Below are 27,497 nucleotides of genomic sequence, written 5' to 3'. Positions count from 1 at the left end.
CGCAAGTGGACTTCACAGTCGGCAGCCATTTTGAGTGGAAAACGACATATTTATCATTTAAACTTCTTTAGCATTTAAATTACTTTAAGCAAGACTGTCTTCCGGCAAAGAAGAAATCGAGATTTTTATAGGAATAAAATAAAAATAATCTTATTTAAATACATTAAATTATTAAAAGTTATGTAATAAAATAAAAATAATCTGATTTAAATACATTAAATTATTAAAAGTTATGTAATAAAATAAAAATAATCTTATTTAATATGCATTAAATTGTTAAAAGTTATGTAATAAAATAAAAATACATTGAGTTTAAATACATTAAATTGTTAAAGTTAGGAAATAAAATAAAACTACAATTGTTGGCACTAGTGCACTTATTGATCCAGTCTGAAATAATAACGTTATTATGTAAAAAGCCATTCTTTACAAGGGGAGGGTGTTTTGTACCTATTCTGTACTTTAACCTTACAATGGAATTTAAAAAAAAACATATCATAAAACTTTAATTAAACTTGGAAATACGATTTTAAAAATAGCGCGGATCAGTAAGTGCACTAGCACCCACTTGTTTTATATGCATTAAATTGTTAAAATTAGGAAATAAAATAAAATATCAAAAAATAAAAACTTACCTTTACTTATAGGTAATTCAATACGAAAAAAATGCCACGAAAATTCGATGATTTTTTTGTTTCTATTCAAAACTGTAAATTTTGTTCTTGGGATTTGTTTAGTAAATTCATACAAGTTCGATTCCGTGTGTTTAAATCATTTCGAAACAGCTTTTAAAAATGTTTAAATCAAAAACAGGATTGAAACGTGGATTAAAAAATGACTGAACGAATATTGAAAGATAAAATGAGATAAAAAAAATGAGATTAAAAAAAGATTAAAGGATAAAATAAATATAAAAGTTAAATAAAAAGGATTGAAAAAGAAAAAAATAAAGAAAAAAGATAAAAATTTATAATGAAACGTTGCAAATTCTTTAAAGTTAGTTAATTACGTGTGAATAAACGTTTCCAATGCTGTTTGCAACGTATTGTCCATTCATAAGACTACAATAATTAAAGGTTAAAAAAACGAATAAAACTAAGATATCTTTGTTCTGTGTTAGTTATATTATAATGGTCAACAACAACAACACTGTCATGAAATTTGCATTTGCACTGCAAATCGGCACGACCGAAAGCTGAGATAGGCAGGTACAATAGGCAATGTTATATTTATGTAAAAATAACACTTGTACATATAGTTGCTAGATTTAATAAATGTCTGTAGCTAAATTTTTCAGGAAAAAAAAAGGTCAAGTTAAAAACGTTTTAAAAATCAAGGCATAAAAATGTTAAATTAAAAATTGTTTTTATTAATCATACTAAATGAGATACGATAGGCAAGTACGATTGACAATGTTTAATTTATGTAAAAATGGCACCAGTAAATAGGATTGCTGGACTTTAATAAATGTTTGTAGCTAATTTTTTTAGGAAAAAAGGCCAAGTTAAAAACGTTTAAAAAAATAAAACCAGAAAAAAATGCTTAATTGAAAATTGTTTTTTTTTTAAATCATACTAACTTGTCCTGTCGTAAGATACGCTTAGATATATTTTAAATTTATGCAAATCTCATATTCTTTATTCTAACAGCGCCATTTCTATAGTGATTATTATAGTATACCTAATTCATAGTACTGGCCCGGTATACAGTACTGATTTCAAAAGATAATAAAAAATGACATGGGTCCCATCAGCAAAACATTTAACGCTCCAACTCCAGTCGATATCATTCAAACGATCGTCAAATGGATACGAAATGGTTAAAAGTGAAACGACTTTAACGTTTAAATGTATATTTACGCATGCATGAAAAGACAATTTAATTTGATTTATACATGAAAATTGTCAATAATTATTTTCAATTTTAACACCTTAGCAATTATTTTTACCGACCAAATAAATTTATAAAGTAAAAATAATTGTTGAGGTGTAAAAATCGAAAAGAAATATATACAATTCGCATGTATAAGGCAGATTAAATTGTTTTTCCACGCATGCGTAAATATACATTTAAACGTTAAAATCATTTCATTTTTAAAAACTATTTCTTATCCATTTCACGATAGTTCAAATGAAGCTGGAGCGCTAGATGTTTTGCTTTCTATTCAAGCTGATGGCACCCAAGTCATGTTTTTGTTAACTTTTGTAATCACTACTATATATCGGGTACAATATATTAATCAATAGGGCAATAGATCTATAATATTGAATATGAAATCTGCATGAACTAAAATATCATATTTAAACGTAGTTTACGACCAGGACAGGCCGGGTGGCATTACAATGTATTATAATATAAAAATCACTATTGAAATTGTCGTTATAAGAATAATGAATATGAAATCTGCATAAATTAAGAAATATTTATACGTATTTTACAACCGGGCAACTTAGTATGATTAATAAAAATAATTTTTGATTTAAAATTTTTATGACTTTATTCTTTTAACGTTTTTAACTTGGCCTATTTTTCATGAAAAATTTAGCTATAGACATTTATTAAAGTCCAGCAACCATATTTATTGGTGCCATTTTTACATAAATATAACATTGCCCATCGTGCTTGCCTATCTTATCTTTCGATGGTGGCGAGCCCCAGTGCAAAAGCAAATTTCGTGACAGTAGTGTTGTGTTGACCGAAATCTGCGTGAACTAAAATATCATATTTAAGCGTAGTTTACAACCTGGACAGGCCGGGTGGCATTACAATGTATTATAATATAAAAATCACTATTAAAATTGTCGTTATAAGAATGTTGAATTGTTTGGGTTTTTTTTTTCTTTCTTTAATTACATTTTCACCCCAAACAAAGCACATTGCCACTTTGGTGTAGGGGGCTACTATCAGGGGCAACGACTACTGGGGTACTATGTAGGGATTTGGGCAGCAAGATGTCGTTCACGTTACACTTGAACTTCTGCACGTCAGTACACTTGGGGAAGCAGGGACCTGGAATGAAATTCCAAAGTCTAGCGGTTCTGGGGAAGAAACTACTGGAGTAGAAAGATCTTTTACATCTAGGGATCTCTACAATGTGGGCGTGGGATTTAACAGCCTGTCGGGTTTGTCGAGGGTGTTCACGTCGTGGGGGCACAAGTACTTGCAGTTCGTCAGAGCATTCTCCACTAAAATACTTGTAGAACAGGCATAGGGATGCAACATTTCGTCGATAGGACAGAGGCTGAAGCTTAGATGCCAGTTCAGGGCCTATCAGATTAGAGTGAGTTTCTAACAGTACTTTGTCTAGTTTTTATTTTTAACCCCTTCCCCCAAACTTACCGTGTGAAAGAGAGAGTCAGCCGCCATTTTTAACTTTCCAATACATCGGTAAATACAAATACGAAATCTGCATAAATTAAAATATATTTAAGCGTATCTTATGACCGGACAAGTTTATATGATTAACAAAAACAATTTTCAATTTAGCATTTTTATGACTTTGTGTTTTTAAACGTTTTTAACTTAGCTCCCCCCCCCCCTGCAAAATTTAGTTACAAACATTTATCAAAGTCCAACAATCCTATTCACTGGTGCCATTTTTTTTTTTTTACATAAATTAAACATTCCCAATCGTATCTGCCTATCTCATCTTTTAGTCGTGCCGACTTGCAGTGCAAAGGCAAATTTCGTGAAAGTGTTGTTGCTGTTGTCGACCGTTAACATATAATTAACGCAGAACAAAGATATCTTAATTTTATTCGTTTATTTTTTTTAATTTAGCATTTTTATGACTTGATTTTTAAACGTTTTTAACTTGGCTTTTTTTTCTTCATGAAAAATTTAGCCACAGACGTTTATTAAAGTCCAGCAACCATATTTAGTGGTGCCATTTTTACATAAATATAACATTGCCCATCGTGCCTGCCTATCTTACCTTTCGATGGTGGCGAGTCCCAGTGCAAAAGCAAATTTCGTGACAGTGTTGTTGTGTTGACCGTTAGCATATAACTAATGCAGAACAAAGAAATCTTAATTTTATTCGTTTTTTTACCTTTAATTATTTTCGTCTTTTGAATGGACAATACGTTGCAAACATCATCGGAAAACGTTTATTCACACGTAATTAACGAACTTTTAAGAATTTAAAACGTTTCATTATAATCGTTTTTCGTTTTTTTTTTTTAATCTTTTTTAATCTTTATATCTTATTTTAATTTTTCAATATTCGTTCAGTCGTTTTTTTTAATCCACGTTTCAATCGTGTTTTTGATTTACACATTTCTAAAAGCTTTTTCTTAATGATTTGGACACGCAGAATCGAATTTGTATGAATTTACCAAAAGAATCCTAAGGTACCGAACACAATTGACAGTCTTGAACAAAAAAGAAATCATCCAATTTTCATGGTCTTTTTTTTTCGTATTGAATTGCTTAGAAGTAAAGGTAAGTTTTTATTTTTCGATATTTTATTCCCTAACAATTAACAATTTAATGCATTTAAAATAAGATTTTTTTTTATTTCTATGAAAATTTTGATTTCCTTTTTTCCAGATCTTGCGTTTACCAAAAATTTTAAAAAATTTAATGGTAAAGAAATTTCGTTTGAATTACTGTACACATAGATTCGAAAAAGTTGAAAGAAATTTGGTACTAGCGCAGAAAGTGATCCGCGCTATTTTTTAAATCGTATTTCCAAGTTTAATTAAAGTTTTATGATGTATTTTTTATTCAATTGTAAGGTTAAAGTATAGAATAGGTACAAAACACTCTCCCCTCCCCATCTAAAGAATGACTTTTTAAATAATAACGTTATTACTTACGTCCGGATATCACTCACTGCACTAATACCAAAGTTGTAATTTAAGGAGTAAGAGGGTTGTTAATATTTGTTTAATTTTTAATCCATTTATAACACTAAGTGATTTTTATTTTCCCATTAAAATTGAAAATGAAAATATTTTTAACAGTAAATTGCTTTCTGTACACATTTTGGGTCACCGTTTTAAAATAGCAAACGTATAAGTGGCCTCCGCAGTCGGCAGCCATTTTGAGTAAAAAATTACACATTTACCAATTAAATTTCTGGTACTAGTGCAGAGAGTGATCCGGACGTAAATAACGTTATTATTTTAAAAGCCATTCTTAACATGGGGAGGGGAGGGTGTTTTGTACCTATTCTATACTTTAACCTTACAAGTGAATAAAAAAAATACATCATAATACTTTAATTAAACTTGGAAATATGATTAAAAAAAAATAGCGCGGATCACTCTCTACAACTTTCGAGTACTTATACAAAATACGTGCCGTGCTGAAATAATTGGGTTCGGTGGCTAAAAAAAAAAAGCTATTCTGTAGTTTCATTTATAATTTAATAAGCAATAGATACCATAAAAATTGAATGTAACCTAGAAATAAGCAAAATTAGTCTGAGAAAAAAAAAACCCGACTCCAACTAAGTGATCTACTGTTCTAATTATTATAATGATAAACAATTGTTTTTTTTTTGTTTTTTTAGCAACAAAATCTGTTCTTTTTCCTTTTTTCTCCAGTACATCGAATAATAATCGATGATAACGATCGTCTAACGCAATTCTACTGCAACAACACAACGTTGTGAACTAAAAAATCCAATGTTGTACATTCCGACCATTCAACAGTATACGGTGCCCGGAAAACTCGTCCTGGGAAAACTCGTCTCGGGAAAACTTGTCTCGGGAAAACTCGTCTCGGGAAAACTCGTCTCCGGAAAACTCGTCTCGGGAAAACTCGTCCCCTTTCGCTAGGTAGGAAAACTGGTCCCTTATTGAATAAATATCGATTGAAAACACATTTTATGATCGTTCTTGAAGGAGATATTGCTTTTTAAAATAGACTATATCCCCCCCCCCATAATATTAAAAAAAAATTTTTTTACTTGTTTGATGTTTTTTTTTTTTTTTTTTTTAAATAAAATCGATTTTCTAAGTGTCCGTTTTCTACCTAACTGGCTAAGTTCTTAGTGGTTTCACTTATTTTAAAGAGTTTATTATGTTCATAAACGAGACCGCATATTTTTTTATATTAATATAAAAAGAATTTACTTATTTACTGTTGTTATAAAAGGGTAAAATCGATTTGGGTTTTTATTACTGTACACATAGATTCGAAAAAATTGTCAAAAAACAAATATATAACAAATAAATGTTATCAAAGGCAAGATAAGTTACTTTCCTACCAAACTGGATATATTTTTCGTGTTTTTATTCAATGTAACATGTTTATTCAGCTCGAAAAACATACAGTGTTTACCGATGTATTGGACAATTCAAAATAGCGGCCGACTCTCTCTTAAACACAGTAAGTTCGGGAATAGGTGTTATAAATAATAAACTAGACAAAATACTATTAAAAAAAACACCGAATATATGTCAACCTATGTCACGGTAATATATATTGAGCGAATTTCTAACAGTATTTTGTCTAGTTTATTATTTTTCGAATCTATGTGTACAGTAATACAAACCCAAATTTTAATATTTTTTGAAATATAATTTAGAGAGGGGGGTATATCTCCCTCGGAAAAACAACCAACAAAAAATGAATTAAAAAGATTCTTGATAAACGATAGCGGAGTTTTCAATAAAATTGATTAATAAATTTATTTAGTGATTACTTTTTCTCTGAATGATTGATTTTAGAATTTTGAAGTAAAAATTAAAAAAATTAAAAATGAGTTAACGAGAGATTGTTAGCACATGGCATCTCTCGCGCCAAAAAAATATTTCGCTTTTGATTTATTAGTTAATTTTTGCAAAATTTGACAGGACGACAATAAATGTTGATAATTGATAGAATTATAATTTTAAATAACGCATGAGTGCATTGCATTTGGTATGAGAGAAAACGAAAACATAACAACAAAAAACTATCATAATTAAAAAACCAAAAAAAAAAAGTAACGCTCCCAGTTTTTAATTTTTTTGTTTTGTTTTTTTTATTATTGTTTTTATGACTCCAAAAAACATCGTTAAAATAAGAACCAAAAATTTTTTTAATTAACTTTGTATGAACATAATAAACGCTTCAAAATAAGTGAAACCACTAAGAACTTAGCCAGTTAGGTAGAACAAAAAAACAAAAAAAAACATTAAACAAATAAAAATATTTTTTTAAAATATTATGGGGGGGGGCTATAGTCTATTTTAAAAAGCAATATCTCCTTCAAGAACGATCATAAAATGTGTTTTCAATCGATATTTATTCAATACAGGACCAGTTTTCCTACCTAGCGAAAGGGGACGAGTTTTCCCGAGACGAGTTTTCCGGAGACGAGTTTTCCCGAGACAAGTTTTCCGGAGACGAGTTTTCCCGGGACGAGTTTTCCTAAATTCACAGTATACACAACCTGCATAAAAGGAAATTTCAGTTTGTGTAATCCGTACGATGAGGGTCAAATAGCCAAGAAATATACCCAGAATTTTTATGGTGCCTTCATACATATATACAATATATATACAATTCATTTACGAATATACCTTATGGAGTGTTTAAAAAAATAATTTAAAATGTTTAAGCTGAAAAAATAATTGTTCATAAAACGGTGTATAGCAGAGAAGCCAACAAACAAAGTAAAATATTTTTAAAAATTCAAACAAAGAAACAAAAAATATTACCAAAGGCAAGATAAGTTACTCTTTTATGTATCTGGATAAGCTTTGAATTTTTAACGTATTATGAAGTTTTATTCCGTTCGAAAAAAATATAAAATAAGTGCCGAGTTGCAGAGTTAAAAAGAAAATATGACCGACAAGAAATGCCTTTTTGAAGTGTCATTACTGACTTAAAACTCTACAAATAAACTAAATACTGCAAGAAATTGATTCAATAATGTCACCGTGAAATTAATTGGATAAATTCCTATCAGTATATTGCTTTGTTGTTATGCTTTAAGCGATTATCGAGACTTCTTAGTTAAATGATTGCATGTCGGCCATCTTCTTGTCCTAACTTACCTTGTGCTTCAGATTAAATAGACGCTTTAAAATATGTACAATCACACAAAACTTAATCAGGTAGGTAACAGAATAATTTATCTTGTCTTTGGTAACATTAATTTGTCATATATTTGAATTTTTTAAATCCATTTTTCGTTTGTGGGGGTTTCTATTTTTCTAGTTTTTTTTTTTTTTTTTTTTTTTTTTTTTTACAGCGGAAAAACACGTTTTTATGAGAGCGTGTTCAAGCAGACATTTTTTTTATTTTTTTTTTAATTTTGTTTGAATTTTATAAACACAACGGGGAGATAACTCCATGTAAAGCGCCGATACTCCCTCCCCATCTTTAATGCTAGCTTTTCTTAATAAAAATCGAACCTTTTGCTTGGTATTATAACATTTTTTTTTTTCGCTGAAAAAAAAAAAATAAATAGAAATACTTGATAAAATTAAGTGAAATTCTTTTCCGGAGAACTTCGTTCCATAACGCATACGTACAATATAACCTTTTTTCGATATTTTCCTTTTTTTAATGCCTTGACTAAACTGTACAAGTGCCCAAATTAATTGGGAAATACGGCATTACGCTGAGGTGTAAAAAAAAAATAAAAAAAAAATAAAATAAAATAAAAAAATAAAAAAGAGTATAATATGATTTTTATTTTTTTTTTTCGGAAAAACGCTGTTTATGAAGAGACAGATTTAATAACTTTGCCTTTCTTTTACTTTGGCATCCCCGTTGTTCTGAGATACTGGGAACATGGCGGTGTATGCGAAAAATTCTGTCATCGGCAATGTTTTAAAGTGAAACGACCATGAAAAAAAAACGATGTTATTTTTTTTTTTTTGAAATTACAAACTTTATTTGAACTTTTAAACAAACTTTTACATACATAAAAATAGACTTTATAAACCTTTTATAATATAAAATTTTAACGTTTATTTAACCAAAATATATGATGAAAAATCGTCCCCGTATTTTGCACACACTGAAGAAAAACTGCTTTTTTTTTTTTTTACAGAAAGTAATGGCGACACTATATGAAAAACAAATAATTCATGAATATATTATATGAAATACGCCATTACTATGAGGTGTAATAAATAAATAAAATAAAGTATTCTATGAATTTTTTTAATTTGTTAAAATGCTGTTTATGAAAACACAGATTTAATAATAACTTTAGCTTTGTTTTACTTTGGCATCCCCGTTCTTCTGAGATACTTTGAACATGGCGGTGTATGCGAAAAATTCGTCCTCGGCAATGTTTTAAGTCAAAAGTCAATGTTAGTTTTATTTAAAAAAAAAAAAAGAAAAAAAAGAAAAACGAGATTTTTTTTTTTTTTTTTTTTTTTTTTCACTTGCCTTACAAACTTTATTTGAACTTTTAAACAAAATTCCACATTCATAAAAAATAGACTTTATACACCTTTTATAATATAAAATTTAAAAATGTATTTAACCAAAATATATGCTGAAAAATCGTCCCCGGTTTTATCATGTCGCAGTAATATCCAAAAATTACGAAAGAAAACCGAAATTAATTTACAAAAAAACAAGGTACTTGCACAGTTTAATCAAGACATTAAAAAACTAAAAAAAAAATATGGCATTTTTTTTAGTTTGCCGACCCCTCGGCATTCATCTTTACTTTTTCGACTTTTATAAATTTTCGGGTACATTGAGAAAGAATATCGCATTCATTTTTTGCGCAAACAAGTAGTTATCAATATTTGAAGACATTTAGTATCCAACGTAATCACTATTGTTTTGCTGGCGGCCATCTTGTTTCCCGTTTAGGAAAAAAACGCCAAAAAGAGCCAAAAGGGCCAAAACATGGCCCAAAAACATTCTTCGGCTTCAAGGCCGAAATGACCCCCCTCACCCTTCCGTACATTTTTCAGCTTCCCGATATCGAAACCGACATTTTCTTTCACTTTCTTAATTATATTATTATTTTCACTTTTCTTTCTAATCTGCGCGCACGCGCGTAGTCACTTGACGTTTCACTAAGTTCATGAATACATGGCGGACATTTTAAATGACAAGAAATATTTTTCATAAAATAAAAAGTCTTCACCTCATTTAAAAATAAAAATATTGCTGTCGGTAAGTTTTCACGAGCGGTTATGTTTTTTTTGTTTTTTTTTGGAGGTGAGGTATTCCATTATAGAACTTGTATAGGTGCTTCTGCGGTTTAATTAACCGTTTTCCATAAGTCACGCGCCGACCTTTATCGAGTAGAATACTATTCAACATTTCACAGAATTTCTCTGTTTACATTTGGGGGAGGCGGTGGAGGAGTGGGGGCGGCTGTGCTTTGGCCCCCAAAAAGAACGAAAAACATAAGATATGCTTTTGTAAACCACTCGTGAAAACTTAATTCTTTTTTTTTTATCAATTAAAAGGGGTTAATACCATGCAAACTGTAAATTTGCAACGCATTTGATCATCAGGTTTGTGGCCAGCAACATCGAATATCCCTAAAATCAAACAAATTAATGGTCTGTGGTAGTGAAAGGTAATATTTACTTTTTAATTTGTTTTAATAAATATCATTATTTATATTAATAAATTAAAAGGTAAATTAAAATTAAAATAAATTAAAATTATTCTAAATACTGTTTTTAATTTGTGGTGGTGCCTTTACGGTCTTTCCTTTCGCTCAAGATTTCTTGGAATTTACCCCCCCCCCCTCCAATAAACCTTTTTTTTTCGTCAACACAAGTGGCAGGAAAGGGGGGATTCCAGTTACATGTGACATATTTAGCCTTTTTTTTTTTTTGGCGTTTTTTTTCGCTATCGGAAAACAAGATCGCCGCCATTAAAAATGATAAGGATTACGTTGGATACTGAATGTCTTCAAATACGGATAACTGCGTGTTTGCGCAAATAATAAATGCGATATTCGTGCTCACCGTACTCGAAAACTTATATAAGTCGACAAATTAAAGGTGAATGCCGAGGTGTCGGTAAACTAAAAATTTAACAAAAATATATCGTACGTACTCGTTATGGAATAAAGGTTTCATGAAAAAAAAAAAAAATCACTTAATTTGATCAAGTATTTTTTTTTTTCAAGGAAAATCACATTTTAATGAGATCGATCGGGTAGCGACAAACTCCCCCCCCCCCCGCTTAGGAGAAGGAGACCCAGGAGGAAATAACTTCAATCACCGCTTGAAGATTGTCAAAATTTGACGAGATTATTTTGAAATATGAGCAGAAAAAATACTTAGATAAATATTTTTTAGATAAATATTTTATGTTTTTTTTCACTTATTTTACAGAAGTTCTGTGCCCTTTTTTAAATCTGTTTTCATTTTGTCATTTGTTAATCAATTGTTTGTCTACTCGTGCCCGTAAACAGCCAAATGGCAACGATAGATCGATCTCATTAAAATGTGATTTTTCTCTGTAAAAAAAAAAAAACTACTTGATCAAATGTAGAGACATTTTTTTCTTTCGGGGAAGTTCATTCCATAACAGTTACGTACAATATTATTCTTTCAATATTTTCATTTTTTTTAAATGTATTGATTAAACTGTACAAGTAGCAAAACAAAATTTCGAAGTGAATAAAGTTCTGCTAAAATTTTTAAGATAAAAAAAAAACTTCCTTTGTTACGATTCGAACTCTTCGGTTTCTTTTATTTACCAAATCTCAATCTTCGTTAATTGTATTCGAAACATATTTAATTAATATTTACTTTTCTACCTCATCGTTTTTCGCAATTTCTGGATATGTTCATTACTGTGGCATGACAATAAAGTAGATACCATTGGTTTTACTTGAAAGTTTGTATTTCAGCTTTAGATACCATCATTTTTATTTTAAAGTCTGTATTTCGACTTTAGATGTAATAAAATTACCTTATATTTTATTATTTCCCAATACTGTTTATTAAAATCTAGGGAAACGAACAAAATAAGATGACCGCCGTCCAAATACTGCAGAATTGCCTTAAATATAAAAACACTTAATTTAAAATAAAAAATTATACCATTATATGATCAATTCTTAATGCTGCAATATTTTAAGTTATAAATTTATTATATTTTTTACTAGAATATCTTTTCCAGTTTTTACAACTAGTCCTTTTTTTTTTTTTTTTTTTTACACAGTGATCACCACTTATCAAGGCCCGGAAGCCACTCAGGGATAAGGGTTATTGCAAGTACATCACGTTAGTGAGGAGATTTTATGAAGTGTTTAATTAGGGGGGGGTTCATTAGGAATTTGTTAACATTAGACTTGAAGACATCCAAGTTGTAGTCCGGAGGGAAGCAGGCAGACGGAACAGAGTTCCACAGGCGTGCAGTTCTAAGAAAGAAGCTTTGCTCATGAAATCCGCGTTTTGATTTAGGCACAGATATAGAGTCCTTTACTTTTCCATGTTTAAGCTTAACCATATTACTTTTTATACTCGCATTTTTCTATTGTAATATATATATATATATATATATATATATATATATGTTTTACCCAAATTTCTCAATATATCAAAATTCCCGTAATGTTCATATATTAATAAAAAAGAGTCAAATTTTAAATATTTTTGACTCTATTATTTAAGATTAATGATTAAAATTTTCGTACAAATCAAAACAACAAGATATAAAGTGATAAAACAATTGTTTCGTAACTATTTGGATAATTTTGAATATACCATTAAAAAAATATTCCGACATAGCTACTCATCATACGATAAAATACACTCTAATTATGCATATATGAGTACATTCCATATATTAAAAAAGATTCAACGCAGCTGATCTAATTTTTGTTTTTTTTATTTTTTAATGTTTTCGATGGCTTTCGTATTTTTACTTTTTAAATAATATTTCCAACAATAAAATATTTTGCATGCTTTTAACAATTTATTTACTTGATTTATTTCTCGAATACTAGATTACATATTCAAATTCTAGATTCTATTCAAATATTTTTTTTTTGCTTAGTTGTTGTTTCTTATGAATAAACAGAAGTAAAGAAGGTTCATTTGAATAAAATATTCATTAAAATATTCTTCATCCTCTGCTGGTTATGTTAATCATTTAATTAAAATTCTTTTTATTCTTAAGTGTTTTTTTTTAATTTTAATCTTTCTTGTACATTTGCGATGAAAGGGAGATAACTTTTTATAATCAGTTTTTTTTCCAATTCATCGTTTCCATCTGAATTTTGCTTTTTTTAAAATTCTGTATTACTGGTCTTAGCCTAAATTTAAATTTATGATGCTAACATTATCCTTTAGTGACAATCGCATTTTTATTTAAACTTATTATATGTGTGTGTATGTGCACACACACACACACACACACACACACACACAAACACACACACACACACACACATATATATATATATACCAATTTATCGAAAGTCCCTGCGTTTCTATCTGAATTTTACTTTATTTTCTATTAAATTAATAATACTAACATTATCTTTCTAATTATAATTTCATTTTTATTTCTCACTTATATTGTGTCATATATATATATATATATATATATATATATATATATATATATATATATATATTCCTTTACCTTTGTTGCGTCGATGGGGTCAGGGTGGTCTATGGAAGTCTCATTGATTCAAACAGCTGTTTGTAGCGACCATATGTAACTGTTTACCCCTAAATAAATATATATAATGTGCTTCATAATTATGTTAAATCTTGTTTTTATACATTAATATATATATATATATATATATATTATAGATGACTTTTTATTACCAATTTATTTAAATTCTCTACGTTTCTATCTTAATTTCTTCGCCTAATTAAAAAATTAATTCAAACTTTATCTTCTTAATGACAATCCCATATAAATTTATCTCTTATATATATATATATATATATATATATATATATATATATATATATAATGTCATAGCATGTTTATTGTTTTTACAATATAATTAACCTTTAAACATGTCGTAATCAACGGTTGTATTGTGGCTTTAAACAACGACGAAACTCCAAAACGGTTATTTTGTCAGAATTTGCTCTTATTCTTTTTATCATGCCCTTATGAATATTATTAGAATATTAAAATATTTCCAATTTTCATAAAAAATCTGGGATATTCATTGTAGTTTTGATTGTATCACTATAAAATCCATCTCCTGGCCAATGCTGAGAACGTCACCCGAAGGCACAGTTTAGTTTATGGGACAGAATCAGGAGGGTAAGAATAAAAAAAAAACATGCCAGAATAGTCAAAAGAAAAAGCATGGTTATTGAAGTTCAAGAATGAGGATACATTCAGTCAAGAGACCGAACACATCTTAGATAAAAACAAAAAAAACAATCAGAAAATTTATGATAACAACTTAAGTGCCTTTTTTTAACGATCATGATTGTATCAATATAAAAGATGTTCATCATGGTTATGATTGTATCACTATAAAAGATATTCATCATAGTTACGATTGTATCAATATAAAAGATATTCATCATAGTTATGATTGTATCAATATAAAAGATATTCATCATAGTTATGATTGTATCAATATAAAAGATATTCATCATAGTTATGATTGTATCAATATAAAAGATATTCATCATAGTTATGATTGTATCAATATAAAAGATGTTCATCATAGTTATGATTGTATCAATATAAAAGATGTTCATCATAGTTATGATTGTATTAATATAAAAGATGTTCATCATAGTTATGATTGTATCACTATAAAAGATATTCATCATAGTTACGATTGTATCAATATAAAAGATATTCATCATAGTTATGATTGTATCAATATAAAAGATATTCATCATAGTTACGATTGTATCAATATAAAAGATATTCATCATAGTTACGATTGTATCAATATAAAAGATATTCATCATAGTTATGATTGTATCAAGATAAAATATATTCATCGTAGTTATGATTGTATTAATATAAAATATAATCCTGGGCCCAACTCTTTTCATGACCTACATTAATGATCTTCCAAATCACATCCTTACATCATTTGTAGACATTTATGCTGACGACACTACCATTTATGGTAGCACATCTAAGACAGTAAACGACCAAGTTCTCTCCAGTTCTCTCTCCTCTGATCTTGAGCATGTAGTACAATGGGGAAAGGAGTGGCTGGTTACTTTTAATGCATCTAAAACCAAGCTTCTCTCTTTACATCATCAACATTCTGATCCACATCTGGCATCAATTGAAATGAATCGCTCTCGTCTTCAGGAGGCCTCAAGTTTTGACAAGCTTCTGGGCTTGACCATTACTCCTGATCTTAAATGGAACACGTATATCAAATCTGTTGCAAAGGCCGTTGGAAAAATGGTGGGATCTTTCTATCGATCCAGTAGATATCTCACTGCTGATGCAATTCTCTATTTATATAAGAGCCAGGTACGTCCAAGGATGAAATACTGTTGCCACATCTGGGGAGGAGCTGCTAGAAAGGACTTGTCCTGCCTTGATAGAGTTCAAAATAGACTTCGTAGCCTCGTAGGAGATGTCCTTTTCTATTCCTTGCAACCTCTATCTCACAGAAGAGATGTTGCGAGTTTGTCTCTGATGTATCGTTATTTTCATAGAAATTGTTCGACTGAGCTTCAATCTATGGTCCCCCCCTCGCAAAACTTTCACAAGAAACACTCGTCTAGCTGTAAACACTATCAATAATTCCCCCCACTCTTTATCTGTGCCTAAACCTAAACGTAGATTCCATGAACAGAGCTTTTTTATTAGAACTGCACGCCTGTGGAATTGTCTTCCGTTTTCCTGCTTTCCGGCTGACTACAATATGGTTGTCTTCAAGTCTAACGTAAATAAGTTCTTGATGAGCCGTTCCATATAATTTAACAAATTTTCATTACTAATGATTATTATATTGCCCAATTTTTACTGTACACTCTTTAACCTTTACCTTGAGTGGCCTATTGGCCTTGATAATGTGGTGATACCTATAAAAAAAAAGAAAAAGTCCAATGTGAACAAGTTCTAATTGAATCGTCTCCCTAAGTAATCCAAGTTACAAAATTCCCACTGTTTACTATGCTAAAATCACAATGACTAATATATACCTATTAACCCTTATCCTTGAGTGGCCTCTGGGCCTTGATAAGTGGTGACACCCATGTAAAAAAATCATAGTTATGATTGTATCAATGTAAAAGATATTAATCATAGTTATGATTGTATCAATATAAAAGATATTCATCATAGTTATGATTGTATCAATATAAAAGATATTCATCATAGTTATGATTGTATCAATATAAAAGATATTCATCATAGTTATGATTGTATCAATATAAAAGATATTCATCATAGTTATGATTGTATCAATATAAAAGATATTAATCATAGTTATGATTGTATCAATATAAAAGATATTCATCATAGTTATGATTGTATCAATATAAAAGATATTCATCATAGTTATGATTGTATCAATATAAAAGATATTCATCATAGTTATGATTGTATCAATATAAAAGATATTCATCATAGTTATGATTGTATCAATATAAAAGATATTCATCATAGTTATGATTGTATCAATATAAAAGATATTCATCATAGTTATGATTGTATCAATATAAAAGATATTAATTATAGTTATAATTGTATCAATATAAAAGATATTCATCATAGTTATGATTGTATCAATATAAAAGATATTCATCATAGTTATGATTGTGTCAATATAAAAGATATTAATCATAGTTATGATTGTGTCAGCATGAATGTGAAATCTCTAAATAACTTTCATAAAGAGTCAAACAAATTCCATAACGATAAAAATTAAAAAAAATATTTTATTACAAAAATCACTTAAAATAATATTAATATGTTTTCTTTGCAGATGTTCCTGCTTGAACGCTTCTGTTGAATCTGAACTAGTATGTGAATTTCCCTCTTCTTAAAAAATACATCTAGTGCAACATATGAGCCAGACAAAAGAAAACTCTTATTTTTGTACAATGTGTGCATCGATTTTTTCTCAGAAATAAACTTTAATGCGAGATATGACAAAGCTGAGGATTCGTGTGAAATATTTTATTCTGATGAATCAAATTCAGCAAAACATAAGGATTGTTGTTAAATTGTTTGTTCTCGATTATCAAATCTAGAGACGCCTGTAAGAACTTATTCTGGAGAAACCAAATCTAAGGAACCAAATATAGCGATGCATATGAGTACTAACACTGGAGAAAAGCTATATTCTTGGGAACAGTGTCAATATAAACGTTCTGAGAAACCAAATCTACCGATCCATATGAGTACTCACACTGAGGAAAAGCAATACCCTTGGGACGAATGGGAGTATTCACGTTCTGAGAACCCAAATCTAGCGATGCATATGAGTACTCACACTGGGGAAAAGCCGATTTCTCGTGAACAACATCAATATTCACGTTCTGAGAAACCAAATCTAGTAATGCATATGAATACTTACGCTAGAAAAAAGCCATATTCTCGTGAACAATACCAATATTCAAGTTCACAGAAACCAAATCAACCGATGCATATGAGTACTCAGACTGAAGAAAAGTCATATTCCCGGGAACAATGTACATATCCACGTTCTGATCATTCAAATCAACCGATGCATATGAGTACTCACACTGAAGAAAAGTCGTATTCTTGGGAACAAGGGAAATATGCCTGTTCTGAGAAACCAAATCTACCGATCCATACGAGTACTCACACTGAGGAAAAGCCATCTCCTTGGAAACAATGGAAATATTCACGTTCTGAGAAACCAAATCCAGCGAGGCATATGAGTACACACACTGGAGAAAAGCCATATTCTTGGGAACAATTGAAATATTACCGTCCTGAGAAACCAAATCTAGCGAAGCATATCAGAACTAACACTGGAGAAAAGCCATATTCTTGTAAACAATGTACATATTCATGTTTAACTCCATCAACACTAGAGATACACGTAAGAACTCACACTGGAGAAAGACCATATTCTTGTGGACAATGTCAATATTCATTTTCAAATCAATCAAATCTAGTGAGACACGTAAGAACTCACACTGGAGAAAAGCCATATTCTTGTGAAATATGTGATTATTCATTTTCAGATAAATCAAATCTAGATAAACATATGATAACTCACACTGGAGAAAAACCATATTCTTGTGGACTATGTGATTATTCATGTGCACGGAAACAACAGCTAACATATCACATGAAATTACACATTAGGGGAAACCCATATTCTTGTAAAAAATGTGTATATTCATGTTTTACTAAACGAGGTCTAACAAAACATATGAGACACCATAAAATGTGAAAGTTAGATTCATGTGAACAATGTTAATATTAAAGTTCTCGTAAACAAAATCTGGCTACACACTTCAGAACTCGCACTTGATAATCTTGTAAGATCAGCTATTAATCAAAAACAAATAAATGCTTACTAGAAATAACTTAAATGCTAACTTAACATTGTCCTTGGATGTCTTCAGGCTCTCTTTTTAGGTTATTGTGGGAGCCTGCAATGGAGATACTTCTCATTATATAATGAGCTATCAATAAAAAAAAACATTATAAGATAATCATATATAAAACATAATATGAAAAAATACAAACAAATGCTGCACCCAAGATAAAAGACAGAAATGAGACGATGTCAGATATAAAGTCTTGATAAAATCTATGCAGATCCATGTGTTTCCATCAGTTGTAGCAACAAAGAATAGAGAATTAAGAACTCATAAAACCCATGGATTTTTTTATCAAAAGCAAGTTTTTTTTGCTATCAATACTCCAAATTTGTAGCAAATAAAATAAAATCCTGGCTGAGAAATTAAAGAAAAGAAAGCGATGTCACTGCAAAGAAAAATAATTCACTTGTTCGACCCCAAAATAACTGTCAGCGACGAAAGTCTCTTTGTTTTCAATTAAAACACAAATATCATTTCTCATAATTAAAAAAAAGAATCACAATTGGCTTCATTCAACAATGCATCAGAAACACATCTTAAACTACACCACCATTCATTGGTTGATTCATTTGAACAGTTTTAACCATGACATCTCACACTGGAGAAAAGCCATATTCTTGTGGACAGTGTCACTATCCATGTTCAAATAAATCAAACCTAAATAAAGATATGAGGACTCATACTGGAGTAAAACCATATTCTTGTGGACTATGTGGTTATTCAGGTTCACAGAAACAACTACTTACGAAGCACATGAGATTACACATTAGGGAAAACCCATATTCTTGTGAAAAATGTGTATATTCATGTTTTACTAAACAAGATCTAAGAAAACATATGAGACACCATAAAATGTGAAAGTTAGATTCATGTGAACAATGTTAATATTAAATTTCTCGTAAACAAAATCTTTCAACACATTTCAGAACTCGCACTTGATTATCTTGTAAACAATGAGTTTATTTTTGTTCTTCTATATTGAATTAACTTAAATGGTTACTTAACGTCTTCCTTGGATGTCTTCAGGCTCTCTTTATAGTTTTTTTGGGGGGATTTGCAATGCGGATACTACTCATTATAAAATCAGCTATTAATAAAAAAAATCAGGAGATAATCATATATAAAACATAATATGAAAAAATACAAACAAATGCTGCACCCAAGATAAAAGACAGAAATGCGTTTCAGATATAAAGTCTTGATAAAATCTATGCAGATCCATGTGTTTCCATCATTTGTAGCAACAAAGAATAGAGAATTAAGAACTCATAAAACCCATGGATTTTTTATCAAATGGATTTTTTGCTATCAATACTCCAAATTTGTAGCAAATAAAATAAAATCCTGGTTGAGAAATTAAAGAAAAGAAAGCGATGTCACTGCAAAGAAAAATAATTCACTTTTTCGACCCCAAAATAAACTGTCGGCGACGAAAGTCTCTTTGTTTTCAATTAAAACACAAATATCATTTCTCATAATTAAAAAAGAGAATCACAATTGGCTTCATTCAACAAAGCATCAGAAACACATCTTAAACTACACCACCATTCATTGGTTGTTTCATTCGAACAGTTTTAACCATGGCATCTCATCACTTACAACCATGATATTATTTGTGAATTGACTCCCCTATACGTCCCTTATCACCAACAGCTAATAAGTAAAACTCTCAAACCGTCACTCATTTCCATCAATGGCAAAGACTCACTTTATCTTTTTCGTTATTATCACACCGTCACTCACTGGTTCTTTCTCGTTACTATCAATGGTAAACCTACTGGACAATAACCTTAGAAATGCGGAAGCAGATGGTCAATAAGTGCAGAGTATGGAAATGTAGAGAAGAGCTCAGTTGTCAAATGTCAAACTACGAGAATTACAACGACCGAAATAAAGAGTTACTGCTGCTATTCATCATTGTAACATACAACACCCTGTGTCAGGAGATTAACCAGATATCTTAAGCTTCATAACTTTAAATTAGGAGTCTCTCAATTGCAATATCTTCTTGTATATAATAAGAGACTCAATTCCCCCCTCTGGACAACAAGAGATGGCACATAAAAACTTACTATGTTTACGTCCTTAGCCATTACGTTACCTTGGTGACCTTTGACAGGACCCCTTCACAATATAACTAACGACTGCAATTACATACACATTATTTCGTTATATTAAAAAATTACATTTAGTCCGAGGAGCGCCATGACCCTCATCGTTCTAATTTAAAGAGTAAGTAGATAAAATTTCACCCTCACTTTACGGACTACTTTTACGACACCATTCTACACCAAGTACTTTTATACTTTTACATACTTTTCCTGGGTATTAACCGTCATTAACTGACTGCACATTACACGTACGCATAATCTTACGTTTTTAATCTGATAAAAATGATTTCTCCCTGTTAAATATCCGTCGCCGCTGATTGGATGAGATCTTTTCATTCTACAGTTCCGACATTCGGTTATACCACCAAATAAACGAACACTTATCAACTATTAAAACGCTGTAATTTTTTAAAGATATTTTTCCAATTAACTAAAAGAAAATGTTTTACAAATAAATTCTTTTTTCAATGACTTTTTAAAAAATATTTTTTCAATGAAGTAGAAACAAAATGTTTTACAAATGAATCCATTTCTTTTTTTTTTTACTTTTAAATATATTTTTTCAATGAATAAAAAAATATTTCACAAAAAACTCCTTTTTTTTTCAATGATTTTTTAAGATATTTTTTTCGATGAATAAAAAAATGATTTCACAAATAAATCTTTTTTGCATTGTTTTTTTTTTTTAAGATATTTTTCAATTAACTAAAAACGATATATTTCGGAAATAAAACAAACAAATTATTAAAACACTTATTTGTAAATTCCTAAGAAAATCTTTTTTTTTAAGAAGTAATTGTTTCCTATACATCGGTCGGGCGCCCGGGCGGTGTTCTTGTTTTTGTGCACTTTTGAATTTTTTTTTAAAAATGCCTGATCTATGGGTCAGTGAAATACAACTCCTCCGGATTTTCTTAATACAAACGTATTTAACCACATTTTTATATATTTATTTTGATTATTTTGATTACTGGTTTCAGCTTCGACCAATCAAATAATAATGAAATGTTCAGTCTTAAATAATATGTTGAATTTCATGTTTTCATATATTTTAGTTTTTAATGAATTCGACACACAAAAGGGACGAAATAACGATTACACCGTGTTGCGTTGATCTAAATTATTTGTTGATTTTTTTCTTTAATTAATTGCACGTTTAAATTGTGATTTTCATATTTTAATTTTGATTCTTTTATATTTTCATATATTTTATTTCTTAATGAATTCAACACACGAAACAAAAGTTGTATCAATTTACGAAAGAAGTCAAAACAAACAAAACGACTTTTTTATGTTTTTAACACAAGAGAAAACAGGAATTCATCCCGAATTTTTTTCATTTTGTATTGAATTCCTGGAGTGAAAGGTAAGTATTTATTTACGTATGAAATAAATCCCATTAAACTTAAAAAATAAATCAATTAAACAACTTTTAGACATTAAAATAATTTTATTTTTATTGCAATACAATAAACAATATTGATTCAACCATGCTTTATAACAAACATGAAAAAAAAAATCGTGTCAAAAAACGAAAATAATATATATATATATATATATATATATATATATATATATATATTGTTTTCGTTTTTTAACACGATTCATTTATATATATATATATATCATTTTTAATGATAAAAATAATTTGCCCAATCATGAAAAGTGTGATATATCCAAATTGATGAAAGTAAGAAAGTGAAAGGAGGGGTGTTGTCATTTTTTGGCACTTTTTAGTGTTTTTACCTAAATGCACGACGGGCGGCCATCTTGCTTGCCAAATTGTAGTGATTACGTTGGATAAAGAATGTTTTCAAATATGAATAAGTACTCGTTTGCGCAAGAAATAAATGCGATATTCGTTCTCGGCGTACCGAAAACTGGTAAAAGTCCGTAAATTAAAAACAATACTGTTTTATAGTAATAATTATACCATAGCGAATTAGGGACTGCCAAACGACTGTGAAGATTGGACCTCATATTTCCGTGACGTCAGATTTATGTTAACTATACGAACTATGGGAAAGCAGAAGCGACTTAATGATTTTTTAAAACCTTTGTTTATCTTCTTCAAACTGCAATTAATAACTAATCTTTGTTATAATTTTGTTAGTTTTACGATTTACACAGTTTAACGATTAATAATATTATAAACATTTGTATATCAAATATGAAATACGGTTTTACTGAATGTTCATTTGGTTACTTACGGGTTCCATATTTTCTACGGTAAAAAGAGACTAGAAAATATGAGAGGGGGGCTATAAAATGCTTAATATTTGTGCAATAATATTTTCAATTTTTTTTTAATCTGGCGATAAAATAGCTGACAAGAGTCATGTTTACATTAAAACTTAATATTTTAAAAAATATATTTTTAATTATGCTTAAATATATGTTGTAACGAAACATTTTGAAATAATGGAATTTTAATCGTTTTAATCTTTTAAAAAATAATTAATTTTTAAGTTTCTTTTTCTTGGCAATTCAACTTATATTATATATATTACAACTGATATTATGGTATATATTAACTCGAAAACCCCCTATTTAAAAATAAGCAAACATATTAAATTTATATAATTTTTTTAATTGAAACTTCAAGGTAATTTTTTGTTCAATATGTGTATTTAAATGTTTAAAAAATAAATACGTTTTACTTATTTGAACTCTTATGATTCATAAAAAATAGAAATTTCGATAGATTTAAATATATTTTGTTCAAATTTCGAAAAAAATAATATAGGGGGGCACGCACTAAAAAAAAGCATTTTCCCTCATATATCTTACGGAAACTGCATTTTATATGTAATTTCATTCTAAAATGGATAAGTATCGAAGATTTCACGAAAATTTGACCATCAGTTGATTGTTGCTAGATTTATTTAAAGACGGGTATAGTTTCACGTTCAAAATGCTTACTACACCGGAACGTTATTTTAAAGCGCCAATTATGTAAACACGATTTTCGTCTCGCAATTTCATTATTTTCGTACGATGAAAAAAAAAATTTCTAATTATTTATTATTAGTTTATTTTGTCTTTCTTCTTTTAAATGGTACAAAAGTTATATTAATAATATTAATTTATAATAAAGTTACATCGTGGTGAATTTTGGTAGTGCCTAGTGATATCAAGTATGGTAAAAAAAATGATATTTTATATTAAATAAATTATAAAGAAAATCTGTTTCGCAAGCAATTAAATACACTTGCATAAATAAATCCTGGGCAATTTTATAAACAAAAAAAGAAGCAGATAATATATGGGATGATGCATTTTGACTTATGGAAAATTGGCCTTGTGTCTGACTAACTCTGCCCTCGTGGGTATGCAAGTAAATGAGGACATTCGTTTTAATTATTTTTCTCTAACCCCATACCCACCTTCTCCCGGGACTCGGCGTTGAAAATAAGGGAAATTATGTATTCTGGGGCAGAAGTTTAAAAGAAAAACAACTTATGAATTATATGGGCGTACTTATAGTTTAAATGAGCAAAGAAAACTAGGGTAAATATGAATAATCACCCTTGAAAATTCCTTTAAAATTACCAATTAATTAGGTTTTCGGGGGATAAAAACGAAAATGACGTTTGAAATTACGGCAAATGAGTTGTTTCCAATATATGCAGAAATGTTAGTTTTTAAAAAAAGTGGGGGATCACTTTTCTATAATAATGTAACGTAAAATGAGCACCCACTTTGTGATTACCACATGATGAGAGGTGGATGACAAAGGAAGAAATAAACAGATGCGGATGAAAAAAATCGAACAAAAAAAAACGAGGGGTTGAGAAATAGGTGGAATGGAGAATAGTTGTAAGAGAATTAGAATAAATGAGGGATTTGGGAGTGAGTGGAAGGAAGAGTAGTCTCGAGGAAGAGAGAATGAGATTAGGAGAGAGGCAGAATTAAAAAAGAGAGAGAGAGGAAGGATCAAGATAGAATGAAAAAAAAGATATATTAGGTAAATGAGGGAGAGAGAAAGGAGAAATTAAAGAAGGGATGAACGCGAATGTGATGGAGCAATAGAAAGCAACAGAGGAAGACAGAGATTTCGAAAAAAAAAGAAAGCAACAGATGGAGCGCGGTAGAGAGTAAGGATAGAGAGAGAGGGAGAGAGAGAGAGAGAGAGAGAAGGGATATATATATATATATATATATATATATATATTATATTATATTATTAGTAGTATTGTTTAAACAAAACCAACATGTGCCAACCAAAGAGTGCTCAATGTTTAGACAGCAATATGACTAACGACTATGGGGTGTATATATATATATATATATATATATATATATATATGAGAGAGAGAGGGTAGTAGGAAAAGATATATTGAGAAAAATAGGGGTAAAATCTTTTAGGTGAAATTATCTATACCAGCATGAATAACATCTAATGTAATTTTATCTAAGCATTTGTTCAATTTTATTTTAAGAACTTTAATATTGTTACAAGAAGTAAAGAAGGATTCACTCTCCATGATTGACCACAAAGAATAATCAAGAACGTCAAGATCACGTGATGAGGAAGGGCATTCTTGTTTGCCGATCCAAGACTAAAGTTGTCTGTGTTACTTGAGCGGTTTCGCACCATCTTGCAATCAGCAAATACAGAATTATACCATCGGGTTAATGCACATTTAAAAATGTCCTCAATGTAACGTTCTTTGTTAAGAACAAGAAAAAATAGTCTATTGGCATTTTAAAAAAATGATGGAGATTCCCCTCTTTCAGAAATGACTGCTCAGACCATCACTGATGATGATTTCTTCATTTTGAAAATCTTTTCTGCATTATCACCACCAACAAACACCAAGGACTTTTTCATTTTGATGCTTGTGGGATGTTGAAGTGAGAATAACTTTTCATCTGTGAAGATGATGTTATTGAGCGTGCCTTGTCTGATAATAAGGTTTAACAAGAGTCGATTTCTGATGAGTTTCTTTGCAATTGTGGCTGCAGAGAGAACTGTCGCTTTTAAAGCTTATAAGATGACATTAATAGGTGACTTCGACATATCCTTTTCTCATAGATCATTTTGGATTTCGTATGATTTTTTCCTTAGTTTTTTTTTTATAAGTTTAGGTGTTCTATTGGGATTTCCCAAACGTTTGAGGTAACAAAGTAATGTGACGACGTCAAGAAGAAAGGAAACACAAACACAGAGTTAAATGTTATAAAAAAAACTGTATTTACAAAAAGGAAAATAAAGGTGTTGCAAACAATTAGGTTTGCGGGAAACTTATCTCACAGATGTGATGTGTCCGTTTATCAATTAAATCTTTCCTGTGTCCTTAGTTGGTATGAAAGGGAAAAGGTGCGGCCTTGGTCTGTGCTGCTATTACGGCTTACGTATTTCTGGTGGCGGAGAGCTGGCGAAATGGATGTACTCGCAATCAGGTCCCAACCGCAAAGAGGCCGAAAGTTCGAAGGGGCCGCGCAAATAGGGGTCGGGGAGGAAACTAGAATGGCAGCCCGTGATTGGTTGTTTTTCATCCAATCACAGGGCACCATACTAGTGACTCCGTAATAATTCCAATAGTTCTTAAGGTGTGGGGACGTTGTTTATCTTTGATCAACGAAGTTTCCAAGTAATTAGTAATCGTCCATTTTTTTAACATTTTGTTGATTTTGAGTTTTGTTTTCCCCAACTTGAATATTTCTTGTGCCGTACGTCATTCTCGTGTTGATCTATGGTTAATCTTCTCTCCAATTCAACAGACATTGTTTAAAAATTAACAGCTTTTGTTTCTAAAAAAATTAGAAATCATACATTATATTATCATATAATGACAATTAAATATTAAATTTATTTTAATATTATCATATAATGACAATTAAATATTAAATTTATTTTAATATTATCATAATAAATAGTTCAAAAATTTTGTAACAGGGCTTATGCCCACACTGTATATCGAAAGAAGACGCTTTCAGTAGCTGTAGACGACAGCTAGACGAATTCCTCACGATTAAACGTTGATTACATTTACATGCAAATTAGATGCAATCAGAACGTTGGAATTGAAGTGGATAATAAACTGGTCGAGAGAAATGGCGTATTTCTTGGTATTACAAAGATTAAGGGTGATTAAGCGGAGGGAGTACAGACCTACGAGTGAGAGGTACTTGGAAGAAGTAGGAAAGGGTTTCTGATTTTGATTGTATTATCGGGGTGAGCGCGTACGCAGACCCCACACTTAGAAATAGCACGTCCGAGTCGTCCACATTTGGGACGATCGCAAAGGTCAACCCAACCGCAGTGCAATGGATGGGCCTCGCTCTGGGGGAACGACCGTAATGATCACCGTTACCCCGACATCAGGTAAGTATATTTTTTATGTGCCCACCACTGTTTTATACTAACCACCAACAAACACCAATAAAAAAAAAACTAAAATACCTCCACATAATTCTCACCAATATCAGTATATCACAACATTTCATTCACTAATAACAACAATCATAACAAATAATTTACTATCATTTAAAATTACCAACATTTTCACAAAATACCTCAATTCTTAACGGAACTTAATTTTTTTTTTGCTGTAATATTCAATATCAAGGTCGTTTACATGTGAACAACATAAATTCATAATCTTTTCAATGAGAACAAATACAAACGAATGAAAACTTTTAGAATTCAAACAAAAGCACTAAACCAAAAACATTTATGTAATTAAATCAGTTTTGTATTTCATTAATTGGCACTTGTACAGTTTAATCAAGACATAAAAATATAAAAATATTGAAAAAACACCCGAGTTATATTGTACTTACGCGTTATGGAATGAAGTTCTCTGAAAAAAAGTAACTTAATTTGATCAAGTACTTTTTTTTTTACAGAGGAAATCAAATTTTATTGTAAATCGATCTATCATCGCCATTTGGCTATTTAGGGACACGAGGAGGTTGGCTTTATACAAAGGACAAAATGAAAAAATATTTTAAA

General features: G+C 30.0%; 1 protein-coding gene and 1 non-coding gene across 2 annotated transcripts; one reads left to right on the top strand and one right to left on the bottom strand.

Moving 5' to 3' along the window:
• Positions 1 to 3,953: 3,953 nt before the first annotated feature.
• Positions 3,954 to 19,704, top strand: LOC145270047 (uncharacterized). The gene is made up of 2 exons (XM_080125651.1): positions 3,954 to 4,443; positions 16,829 to 19,704. Exon 2 carries the CDS (start codon positions 17,153 to 17,155, stop codon positions 18,269 to 18,271), a length of 1,119 nt encoding a protein of 372 aa, XP_079981777.1. The 5' UTR covers positions 3,954 to 4,443; positions 16,829 to 17,152; the 3' UTR covers positions 18,272 to 19,704.
• Positions 19,705 to 26,712: 7,008 nt separating this feature from the next.
• On the bottom strand, positions 26,713 to 26,875 carry LOC145271565 (U1 spliceosomal RNA). Its single transcript, XR_013865975.1, has one exon. It is a non-coding gene; the product is annotated as a U1 spliceosomal RNA (small nuclear RNA).
• Between the last annotated feature and the right edge of the window lie 622 nt (positions 26,876 to 27,497).

Source organism: Euprymna scolopes, chromosome 46 (assembly GCF_053919585.1).
Source record: "Euprymna scolopes isolate OS-2025 chromosome 46, ASM5391958v1, whole genome shotgun sequence".
Taxonomy (NCBI): Eukaryota; Metazoa; Mollusca; class Cephalopoda; order Sepiida; family Sepiolidae; genus Euprymna; species Euprymna scolopes.
Note: the sequence above shows the minus strand (reverse complement) of the source record. Positions and strands in the feature narration are given on the sequence as shown.

Excerpts from the sequence above, each read along its gene's own strand:
- LOC145270047 (XM_080125651.1), top strand. The coding sequence starts at position 17,153 with ATGCATATGAGTACTAACACTGGAGAAAAGCTATATTCTTGGGAACAG.